This window comes from Schistocerca serialis, chromosome 1 (assembly GCF_023864345.2).
Source record: "Schistocerca serialis cubense isolate TAMUIC-IGC-003099 chromosome 1, iqSchSeri2.2, whole genome shotgun sequence".
NCBI lineage: Eukaryota > Metazoa > Arthropoda > Insecta > Orthoptera > Acrididae > Schistocerca > Schistocerca serialis.
Window position 1 is genome coordinate 486,575,628 of NC_064638.1, and position 12,910 is coordinate 486,588,537.

At 37.4% G+C, this 12,910-nt stretch overlaps 1 protein-coding gene across 1 annotated transcript in view; it reads right to left on the reverse strand.

Moving 5' to 3' along the window:
• LOC126473793 (pre-mRNA-processing-splicing factor 8) overlaps positions 1 to 12,910 on the reverse strand; it is a 103,168-nt gene that overhangs the window by 16,310 nt on the left and 73,948 nt on the right. Inside the window, exons 25-31 of the mRNA XM_050101071.1 lie at positions 10,360 to 10,686; positions 9,465 to 9,634; positions 9,186 to 9,333; positions 8,974 to 9,102; positions 2,939 to 3,099; positions 2,660 to 2,851; positions 2,325 to 2,519 (exon numbers count right to left, since the gene is read on the reverse strand). Coding sequence (XP_049957028.1) covers positions 2,325 to 2,519; positions 2,660 to 2,851; positions 2,939 to 3,099; positions 8,974 to 9,102; positions 9,186 to 9,333; positions 9,465 to 9,634; positions 10,360 to 10,686 — 1,322 coding nt within the window. The remainder of the gene's footprint in view (positions 1 to 2,324; positions 2,520 to 2,659; positions 2,852 to 2,938; positions 3,100 to 8,973; positions 9,103 to 9,185; positions 9,334 to 9,464; positions 9,635 to 10,359; positions 10,687 to 12,910) is intronic.

A 12,910-nucleotide genomic window follows, 5' to 3' on the forward strand; every position in this document is an offset into this window, starting at 1 on the left:
CTGTTGATTGGTCTGTGGTCTGGTAGTGGGTGTGTAGCAGTTTCCATGCTCCTGATTTTTTAGGGTATTCAAACTGACAAACCGGTTTGTTACATTTCAGAAATTTCTCACCTTATATCTATTTGAAGGGAGCACAATCATAATCCTGGCAGTCAGTTTTCTTAAATGTGATGTTTGTTGAATGCTAAAATTTTATATCTGACTTGACGCAGCTTAGCTGCTAAGGTCATTACACATACAAGGAATGTTCTAAATTGAAAATAAATAAATAAAATAAAAAATTGGTAATATGAAAAATTTAGTTCAATATTTTGTTATTTGTTATCCGTCAGTTTTGATGGCGACCGAGTTTAGACTTGGAAGGAAAATCAGCAATGGCCGTATTTTGTTGTTTTATTGTCAGCAAAATCTATTTTTGGTCATTTAGTGACCATCCTCAGTGCTGTAATATAAGTTTATGTGATCGCTCTAAGCTTGTGGTTATAACTTGATACCAGTGCCTACCAATTTTAATTGTATATTACAGCACTGAGGATGGTCACTAAATGGCCGAAAATCGATTTTGCTGACAATAAAACAACAAAATACGGCCAATGCTGATTTTCTTTCCAATTCTATCCACTATTTGGTCGCGGTGCACACAACACGCCATAGAGTCACCAATCAATAAGAGTTTAGACTTTTTCTGTGCACCTACGTCACACATTCTCCAACAGTCAATAAGTGTTCAGCAGTGTTACGAGTGCAAAGCTGTGAATGTCGTAGCCAATGTGGGCACTACACGTGATCATAGTTTGTTATTTGGTGAACTTTTCTTCCACTTGTTGCAGGCTGTCATAGTTGATGGTGGTAAGCGACAAATTCTGCATAGGCAAGCAAGAGACATACTTTCTTGAAACGCGAAGCACATGTATGAGCGTACTGCAACTGTCACTTCTCATCGGCAACACTGCAGTCCCAGTCCAACAGATCTGGGCACTGTTTAGTTGCAACATCATTGTTAACTCCAAATTTGCCTCTGCGGAAGTCATCAAGTTCCTAGTCATTTAAGTATTTCCTCAACTTTATATGTTTACAATTTGTTGCACATATTTACCCAAATTTAGTTTTAACTGGTTATTTTATGGGTATATTTATTTCCAGGGAAAGTGATACTGTGAGGGGATCCTGAAGTGATCCTACAGATACGAGTGGAAATTTGGAACAGGATATTATTGAACCTGTCAACCACAATAGTGAATCTGAACAGTCACAGGTGGTAGATGACAGTAAGGAAGTTGCTGCACAGAATGTTACAGCAGATAACTACACATTTTATACTGGAAAAGACAATGGAAATTTATGGATTACACAGTCACTAACTGCAAGAAAAAAGTGGTAAAAGCATTACAGGAATTTTTCGTGGTCCGAAAGGGACTGCTAAAAATGCACATACGTATTTATATGCATTTTATCTATTTATCACTGAAAACATGACAAGACACCACAGCTTATATAAACAGGTGGATTTGGGAAAAACACAGCGATAACAACTGTATTAGAGCTAAAGATTGTAAAGGCCCTACAGTAGAAGACATTTATGTTCCTTTTTGGGGCACTGGTTTTAATTGGCATAAAGAAAGCAAAGTATGCAAAATTGAAGTGAGCAGTGGGCATTTAATGGTACTGGTAGGATTACCTTATGGTCACTTTTCAATTATAAACAATTCCCCCTTCTCCTTCTTGTGCTGATAACTGCGCAGTTGAGCACCCCACAAACCAAACAAACCACTTCTTCTTAGAGCAATTAGGTTTGAGAATATCGAAACCAGAACTGAATGAAAATCTACAGATAAATTGGCACCTCTTAATGAGTTTTACCAAAAATTTGTAATTAACTTTATTGCTCGCTTTAATGTCTTTGGACTTGTTGCAACTGACATCATGCAAAAACTGTGTAAACAATGTCTGGAACAGGCATTCTCATCAGAACATTACATTTCTCCTGTGACACTAGTGACCAGGAGATAGAGATTTGTTCCGACTGAAAATTTTTATTGATGTAAACCACTTTAATGTGGCTGCTTTTTGCCTATTTTTACAGTTACTTCCTTGTTTATTTACAATAATAAATTATTAATAATGACAAGCCGTTTTACTTCAATTTTATCCCCTGGTTTGTCTAAAAATAGAAATTATGTGAAGGCAAAATCATTCTGTAAATGCTGCGGCGTGCCCGCTCATATGAAATCAGGTGTGCTGATCACAAAGTTAATATCAGTGGATAACAATGTTAAGTATTGCATTTATTGTTGTACTAGTACAACAGTAGTAACATCACTCACCAAATGATCTGGTTTGAGAAGAGCTCTCCATAATTCTGCGATGACAAGTATGGCTCTGTGGGTTCTGATGAATACAACTGAAGTGCTTTTCTGATACGCTCCCGTAGTACATAAAGGGCAGGGTTTGCTTTCATAATTTTGGCCATAGCCTGCTGTATCAGAGGCTTGCATCCTGGATACCAGTTTCCATAGGCGCTGAAGAAAATTACAAATTTTTAGCCTTTTATATGATCCTTTTCTTATAAATATGTGTAGATAACTATACTCTTTCTTTAGCGTCTAAAACAACAGCCTGTTTCACTTTAATTGTACAATAAAAGAAAATAATAATATACCTGTGGAGATTGTATGCCAAGTCAATTGCAATCAATAACCCTGTAGGTGAGGGATATATTGACATGTTGTCCGTTGTGTAATCCAAGAACTTTGCACGGGCATATCTTTCAATATCATGCGAGTCGTAATCACCCCACCGCAGCTGAACATCAATCCAGTACTTCTGAGTTGTTGTATTGTCCATCGTATCTCTAAAAATTAAAAATATAATGTACATACAAGGACTCTCAGTGATTTAGAAATATGTACATGTTAAATTAAAAACAAATCATTCTTACTTTGAATCAGCAAGAAGCGATGGCCTTGAAACATTCCATTTGTATGCAGCAAAGAGCAGAATATCAGCGCAAGATGAATTCATCTTGTAAGACTTACGAGGATGAATAGTCTCCTTCTGAACAGTCTCAATTTCTAATGCATCGAGCTCTTGATCAAATACCTGCAAATAACAAATTATTTATAATGCAAGTAAGTTAAAACTGTGCTACTAAAACAAGTTTCACAAAGTACAAGCTATTACAAGATGAAAGATACTTATGAGACAGTAAGAAATTGTCTGATCACTCACATGTACTTCCTGACGTTCATGCACATAGCTGAACTTATTAAAATTAATATTAAATAAGCTTAAGTTCTTAAGTGATATTGTTCAACTCAACTTTGTACTGACTATAAAACTTGTTACATACTCTAAGATAAACATGATACACCACAGCATAAATTATCAAAAGTTAAAGGAATTATTGCATACAAAAATATTAGCATACTTTGAAACAGAACACATGATGTACACAAATATGAAAATGCTGAGAATATTTATCAAGTTAACAAAAACCAAACAGCTCTCCAAGTGGCTCTGTTGACAGGAAAGCATCCAAGAAGAACTTGTTAATGTATATTATGTAACATATTTTGATTGCAGGAAAATAGAATCTACTTAACAATTAGTATCACGCCCATTGTAAACGTATTAATTTTAGGTAGCCTTTTGCACAGTGCTGTTGGCAATAAGAGCTAAGCATGGATTGGCGAGGATTTAAAATTTGAAATCCAAAAGGCAAGTATGTAATATTAATATATGTGAATGTTCACATAGATAGCTCAAGGCTAAAATCATTGCACAGTACCATTACAAACGATTTGCCTGCACATCAGCATGAATAGTGAATACACCTGACAAACTACAATTATTCAAAAACAAAATATTAACAAATAAAACATTATAATTACCACTTTATTTCATTTATTATATTGAAAAGTGTGGAAGTGGGATTCCAGTGTATACTTTAAAAAACGGCGTAAAATGTGAGGAAAATGTAAAATGTGGGAAATAACTTTTTAAACAATAGAAATTACATATACAATTCCCTCTCGCATTTTCGTAGTTTATGTATGATATATGTACATAATAGGCATCAAAATCCTTGCCGAGGACTTGTTTATTATCTAATGAAACTTATCTGAATTTTGTACTATGTTTAGCCACTGATGGAACTAGAACTGGTAACTGCACGGGGAGTAGAAACGTTTGACTTAATTTCATTTCTCATAATGAATGCTTCTGGAGAGCCTACAACTGTGTTATTTATCATTTAAATGATGCAACACTGCATCAGTTACAAATTTTTTCAGGCTTATCACGACACATTGAGAGAATTTATTTTTACTGTCAAGCGCATATATTTACAAAACTATTTTGTTTTATGTCTGTGTGTGTTGGTCGTTTTGCCTCTATTGTGCTGTAATCATGCGTCACTGTTATACGGTACACTGTGCCTCCTCTATTATGCAGAAAACCACACACACAAACCATCACTCTTAACAGTTTGTTTAGAAACATCACAAAAAATACTTACATAAATATTTGCAGTTGACAATAAGAATAAATTCTCGAAACATGTTGTGTTAAACATGGAAAAACAAGTAACTGGTGCCGTGTTTCATTATTTAAATCACAAACATTTGAGCAACACAATGAGAGCAGAGGTTTCAACCAGTGCTACAAGTGGTCAAACTCGAAACATGCGTTCGAGAAATGCAAACATGTTATGATGATCATGAAGCTGCACACACCAGTAGACACAGTTTGTAAATGGTTGTGATCAGTGATGATACAGTTACTCTAACAAACCTAATTATTCTCATCAGCCACCACGCCAAGTCGAAATTGGCAGCGGCAGGAGGAAAGCTATAAATTACTCCCCTTTTACCAACTGCCTGATTCATATCTACTGAGCAGAGCGCCTAGGTGTCCAAAACTTAACTGCCTCAAGTATGCAAACACTACTTTAAAGCCAACCCCATGCCAGTGTCATTTTATGTCAATTAGATCACTTTTTTGCCACAAGCATCATTCCATAAAATGTAAATCATGGGGAAAATTATAATCACGTTAATCCCAAAATGGGTGCAAATTAACTTTGTGAATATAGGAAATTTGACAAGAGTGATAACAAATGTTACAAAGAAAAATATGCATTATTAGCACAAGACTGAATCAAATGCCCAAGAGCATCACAATGTTAACATTTCAAGCCCCATTCTTCACAGTTAATTTGAATATCTTCTGGATGCACAACTGGTGTCCATGGTTTAGTTGTAATTTTTAATGGTATTAAATTTATAATGACAGATCACATGTGCAATGATTTGTAACTGCCTTCAAATGTATTAATCAAAAGGTAATGACCAATATTCGATAGACAACTGGAACTTATCCAATCTCACCAACTTTCACAGAATGCGCAGTATTAATAGCATAACTTAAGGGGAGTTAGAACACGAAAAAAAAATTTTTTTTTGACATTTTCAGATTTTTATCTCATTACAAAATTTACAATTTTCTGAATAAAATGTTATATATATATATCACTTATAAACCCATATGGGAAGTACTTTATTTTATTTTTTTAAAATATAATAGACACCGACCGAAAACATTAAAATTTTTATGTGCATTACTTCAAGATCTACTAAAATCGTTCATTTTTTTTTATATGGGAGGTTGTGGACTGCTGTGTTATAAAGGTTAAATTGCTTGTTTGTATTCGTCATGTCCAGAAGAGGATGGGCACCAAGTTGAGGAAGTTGAAACAAAGTTTGAGAGGCAAGAAACTTTCTGGTGGTAAAACCATAAAAAGCATGCTGACAGACAAAATGATTGATGAACTACAGCAGTATTATGGGATGGCCATTAGAAATAATACTGAGGATTTGAGGAAAATGAAGCAGACAGTATGGGCTACCTTCTTCCACAGACTGTCAACTGATGATGAACCAGTATACCACCTTTGCCCTCCTGGACCTGACTCGTGGTGCAATTACCACAATGCCCAGTACTCAAACAGTTCATACAGCCATAAACATTCCCTCCCAGCAGCAGTCACAGATATCACAAAAGCTATTTACAGAGATCTGGCAAATCATGAATTACTCAAGAGGTGTCTGCATGGTCAGACTCAAAATACCAATGAGCTGTTCAATAATCTTACATTTACTCACTCACCAAAAAAGGTTTTAGTTGGAATGAAGACACTAAAGTGGGGGGGAGGGGGGTGGGCAGTGATGCTGTTATTGTTTTTAATGATGGCAACACTGGTAGAGTGAAAGTGCTACAGCATACAGGAACTAATCCTGGAGCAAACTGCATCACAGAAAACTTCCTGGCAGATTAAAACTGTGTGCCCAACCGAGACTCGAACTCGGGACCTTTGCCTTCGAGTCTCGGTCGGGCACACAGTTTTAATCTGCCAGGAAGTTTCATATCAGCGCACACTCCGCTGCAGAGTGAAAATCTCATTCTGTATCACAGAACTTGACTAGATGGACAAGATTCGCAATGATAAAGCAGAGTTTGCACCACAGTTGGTCACTTAGGAGTCCAGAAAGAAGAAAAAACTTGGAAAAATATCAAGAGGATGATATACAGTATGGTGCATGGAGCTTCTGAGTGACTAAAAATAAAAAACATATATTTAGTGAGTTACAGTCTTTTGAAACTTTAGAAGCCATTCCTGAAAATTTACATTTTCTGTTGCATTTTTCCCTAAATCTCAGAAACCACTTCGAGTAGAGTGTTCAAATTTTCAGGGAGTAATAACATACATATCCTGAGTCTACTGAACTAAAAGAACAACATAATGTTATGTATAATTACAATTATTTAGGATAATGTACAAAAAAAGTACACAATATTTTAACTGTATAGTTAAAAATTGTATTTCCAAAAGCAGTGGCTCAAATGCAATTATTGTAGTTCAGTAGACTCAGAACACACAGTTCAATGTCCTGTAAAAGTTTCATGTCAATGGCTACAGTAGTTCCTGAAATACAGGGAAGCTAAGTCACTAAATCTAGCATTGTCGGGATAGGGTGTTCCAATTCCCCTTAAAGAAGGATGAGTTACGAAAAGGGCTCTTTTTAGACCCTGGCAATCACCACACAAAATCTATCAAGCAAATGTTGAAGGTATTTCCTGAATTGAAAGCAAGTGACATCAAAAATTCTACTGGAACACTAGCGTGGCTATCTTGGCTTCCGAGAGACATGAGCTATGGTGAAGTAGAAAAATCCGAGATACCACCTAGTAACAAACATCAACATCCTCAGTATGAAATAGCCTGATAGATTCCAAACACTGCTTCTGTACTGCATAACACAGTGTGAAGAACTTCTGAGAAATAAGATTATGCTAGTCTTCAAGCAGTCCATGCTATTGGAAAGTACTTTTACACTATGTGATCAAAAGTATCCGGAAACCCCCAAAAACATACTTTTTTCATATTAGGTGCATTGTGCTGCCACCTACTGCCAAGGTACTCCATATCAGCCACCTCAGTAGTCACTCATCGTGAGAGAGCAGAAAGGGGCACTCTGCAGCACCTCAGTAGTCACTCATCGTGAGAGAGCAGAAAGGGGCACTCTGCAGAACTCATGGACTTCGAACGTGGTCAGCTGATTGGGTGACACTTGTGTCATACGTCTGCACATGAGATTTCCACACTCCTAAACATCCCTAGGTCCACTGTTTCTGATGTAATAATGAAGTGGAAACGTGAAGGGACACATACAGCTCAAAAGCATACAGGAGATCTTGTCTGTTGACTGACAGACTGCCTACAGATGAAGGAGGTCATAATGTGTAATAGGCAGACATCTATCTAGACCATCACACAGGAATTCCAAACTGAATCAGTATCCACTGCAAGTACTCTGACAGATGGGAGGTGAGAAAACTTGAATTTCATGGTCAAGGGGCTGCCCATAGGCCACACATCACGGTGGTAAATGCCAAACGACACCTCGCTTGGTGTAAGGAGCGTAAACATTGGACGATCGAATAGTAGAAATATGTTGTGTGGATTGACGAATAATGGTACACAATGTGGAAATCCAATGGCAACGTGTGGATGTGGCAAATGCCCGGGAAACATCACCTGCCAGCATGTGTGGTGCCAACAGTAAAAATCAGAGGCAGTGGTGTTATGGTGTGGTCGTGTTTTTCATGGAAGGGGCTTGCACCCTTGTTTTGCATGGCACTATCACAATACAGGCCTAGAATGATGTTTTAAGCACCTTCTTGCTTCCCACTGTTGAAGAGCGATTCGGGGACGGCGATTGCTCTTTCAACACGATGTTCATAATGCATGGCCTGTGGTGGAGTGGTTACACGGCAGTAACATCCCTCTAATGGACTGGCCTGCACAGAGTCCTGACCTGAATCCTATGGAACACCTTTGGGTTGTTTTGGAACGCAGGCTTCATACTAGGCCTCACCGACCGACATCGATACCTCTCCTACGTGCAGCACTCCATGAAGAATGGGCTGTCATTCCCCAAGAAACCTTCCAGCACCTGACTGAATGTATGCCTGCGAGAGTGGAAGCTGTCATCAAGGCTAAGGGTGGGCCGACACTATATGGAAATCAAGCATTACCGATGGAGGGCACCACGAACTTGTAAGTCATTTTCAGCCAGGTGCCCGGATACTTTTGATTACATAGTGTATATAGATAGCCCGGAAGAATGCTTGTGAGGGAATTAGATTTTTTTTATTACTATATTATATTTCCTAGTTCTTTATACCTTGATGGCATTATCAGTCTATATAATAAAAGAAGGTACTGTTAACAGATTGGTTGTTTATACTGATGTTACACACATGGAGCGCTAAACCACTGACCTGGGTAAGTTACTGCAGATCAGTAACAAAACGCAGACTTTGCAGTTGAAAGTGTGATGTTATTTCCCAAATGATTTCCAATAGTACAGAAAAATGTGACAGCTACCAAGACTAAAAAGAATGAACAATTACCTGACATAGATCCATAACAATGGACTCGTGGACCTTCTGCCACAAGTGAGCACGGAAGATTTGAATAAGTGAAATCTTCAATGTTGGAATTTTGCCATGCATGAAAATTCCAGTCAAATCAAGTTGGACCTAAAAAAGAATTCCAAGATAAGATGGAATACCAAACCTTTAACAATAAATATTTACCACATACATCTTAACCATAAACTCACCTGGAAACCAACATAAACATTTGCCCTGTTGATTGTGGGTGACCACCAGAGTGTGAATCGTCGATTTGGTATCTGGTTGAGACCAGATCTCTGGGCATTTGTTAGTTTTTTGTACTTCATGGATTCTTCAAATCCTGAAGCCTTTTCCCTGAATGAGACAAAGGCAACAAAAGCTATAAACCACTGATCTATCCAGTAAATTTGCAGTATTCAACAAAGAATTACACTGAAAATACACTTGACATTATACACCGAGATCCACCGTTCAGTATTACTTACCAAAAAAGACCTTCCCATGTTGGGAAGTAAGTGCCCTTGAAAAGTGTATGTTCCAAGATTCCTTCAACTCCCCCCAAAGCTTGAATCATATCAGTCCGGTAGTTATTTAGATTCCACAATTTACCATCATGCCGCTGATGTGTCCACCAAAATGGGTTTTGCTTCAAAACCTAGAAAAATGTTTATTGCAATCAGCATTGTGTAACACATTATATTGTCATAATAGAGGGAAACATTCCACGTAGGAAATATATATCTAAAAACAAAGATGATGTGACTTACCAAATGAAAGTGCTGGCAGGTCGACAGACACACAAACAAACACAAACATACACACAAAATTCAAGCTTTCGCAACAAACTGTTGCCTCATCAGGAAAGAGGGAAGGAGAGGGAAAGACGAAAGGATGTGGGTTTTAAGGGAGAGGGTAAGGAGTCATTCCAATCCCGGGAGCGGAAAGACTTACCTTAGGGGGAAAAAAGGACGGGTATACACTCGCACAAACACACATATCCATCCACACATATACAGACACAAGCAGACATATTTAATGTCTGCTTGTGTCTGTATATGTGTGGATGGATATGTGTGTTTGTGCGAGTGTATACCCGTCCTTTTTTCCCCCTAAGGTAAGTCTTTCCGCTCCCGGGATTGGAATGACTCCTTACCCTCTCCCTTAAAACCCACATCCTTTCGTCTTTCCCTCTCCTTCCCTCTTTCCTGACGAGGCAACAGTTTGTTGCGAAAGCTTGAATTTTGTGTGTATGTTTGTGTTTGTTTGTGTGTCTGTCGACCTGCCAGCACTTTCATTTGGTAAGTCACATCATCTTTGTTTTTAGATATACATTATATTGTCATTTTGAAGTTTGTAACTTTTTACTGTTAACAATCTTACCTGGTACTGCTTGAATTCAGTTCTTATTCTCCAGCCTTTGTCATAAGCAAGAGTATGCCTATCTTTCTGGAAAAGAGTATTTATGCGAGGAATTCCTCTATCCCAACTGTCTTCAAGATCCTCGAGAGTAAGCCTTCTGTTCTGGGCATTTGCTTCCTGTCTTTTCAATGCATATTCAGCCCACACTCGCTGTGAATCAATAAATTCAGACTCCCAAGGCTGGATGTATCTGTATAAATTAGGGATAAGTTGGTCTTCATCATGGCTCATTCCAGAACGGAAATGTGTAATTCCAACATCAGTCTGCTTAGACCATCTCAAATCCGACTAGAAATAAATAAAAAGAAAACCAATAGTTTAAATTCAAATCACAACAACATTTTTTTTATTTTTATATATTTATTTTCCCATTATGAATGCTTTCTCGTGTTGGAGACAAATGGTCATAATGCAGCTTATTTTGCTACTATCTTGGAAACACTCTTCTTGCTTAAAAACTTTATCTCCCCCCCCCCCCCCAAAAAAAAAAAGAAGGAAGAAGAAGAAGAAGAAGAAGAAGAAGAAGAAGAAGAAAAGGCCACCACAGTCCTGTCGCGAACTACTTAGGCAGCTGGGAATACTTACTACTGCTTGTCAATACATCTTTTCTTCTAATGTGCTTTTTATAGAGAACCCTATTCTCTTTGTAAACAATTCAGCAGTTCACATGCATGACACTGCAACAATAACAACATACACTATCAAGTAAACAATCTGTGCCTGGTGCAGAGAGGTGTCCAAGTACGCAGATGCAAAAGGGTTTCACCTTCTTCCCACTGAGATCAAAAACTTACAGAATAGTGACTCCCTTCAAAACTGAACTATATCGGTTTCTCTTGATTCACTCATTATTATTTCCTGAGGAATTTGTGAAAGAAGATTACCTAAGATAAGATATAGCTGAACAGTTTGACAATTGTCAAAAGTTAATACAAGCGTTGCAAATAGACTAAGCTATTTTGATCAGTCGTTGTGTAGTGCTGATACATATTTTTATCGTATATGAATTGTTGAAGTTAACTGCCCGATAGTTATAGCTGGACAATATTAATCAAAAAGTTAACTTCACTTATCATTAAGCCATTACCAAAAATGTTAACTTCGTTAAATGTTAAACTGAGACTTCACAGCTGATTTATCAGAAGCTAAAGTTAATCATTAACTCACGAGAGTAAACTTTATGTTGTGGGTGTAGTGAAATGAGCAAGTGAATCGAACATATTACTCGCTCCAGCTTGAGAGACACCACTGCCAATCACTGCAATGCCAAAACACTCTCCAGTGCTTCTCTGTCATATTAATTGGATTACTGCTACTAGCTACACTGTCGATATCTGAATGGACAAGTTTCATTTCTCTTTTCGGCTTTCCTTGACCAGCCACTGCTGATACTATTTCTTTAAACAATACATACTGAAATTCATGTGGTCTCCCTATGAGCTGTTTTAATTTGTTAAGGCTTGAAATATGAGCCCAATTGTTGATTTTTTAGGCAAGCACAGTTTACAGTGGAAAAGTATTTGTTCTCCCGATCCGGATACAAAATTAATGTAATCACGTAAATGTGGCCATTTATTTTCATCAGCTGTAGATGCTACAACTTGATTCCATGACCTAGTTTCCACAGTCAATCTACTAAAAAAATTTAGTGCTTAACGGGAAGTCGATAAGCAAACAACAATAACCCAGACACCAACATGACCCGAACACGTCAGAACATGATTTAGGCAGGTGGTGCGGCATCATTTTTGACAAATATTAGGTACCTAAGCAATGATTAACAGACCACAAAAAGTTCATGCAAGTTAAACAGTCCATTAAGTTTTTTTAAATTACCTTAAAAATTAATCTGCTACTCAAAGAGTTAACTTTGTTGATTATCGATTAATGGATTAACTGTCTTATGCCCAGCTATGCCAATAGTACGAAAACGACCGTGCCCGCCAAATTGTTCTGAACATATTACTACTGAAGAGTGAAGATGATAATTGATTAAATATTAATATAGGTATTTTATGTTGATAATGTTAGTTTCCATTCATTTAGATGTTGTGCAGCGTTTGTATATGAGGGCTGTTCAAAAAGTATCCAATATTTTTTACTGTTGAAACCAACAATGGTACTGGTGTCCTTATATGCTCTACCTTCGTAGGCACACATAGTGCATCAAATTTTGTTTTAAGCTTGACGATTCTCAAGTTGAACGCTTCGCATAATTTGAAAGTGTTTGGAGATGAAGCAATGGGTACCACACAGATAAAGGAGTGGTACAACCACTTCAAAAATGGATATTCATTAATGAAGAGAGAAGCACTTTTAGGTAAGTCCACAACATCTGCTAATGAGTTTTTATTGCTCATATAAGGACCTTGGTGATGCAGGATAGACAAATCAATGATCAGAAAACTTGCTGACAATGTTAACCCATGAGTGCACATGCTGTTTTTCATAACACAATCAAGCACATGGTGTAAAGATTAGCAGCTTTTATGTTAACAAGGTAAACATGTAC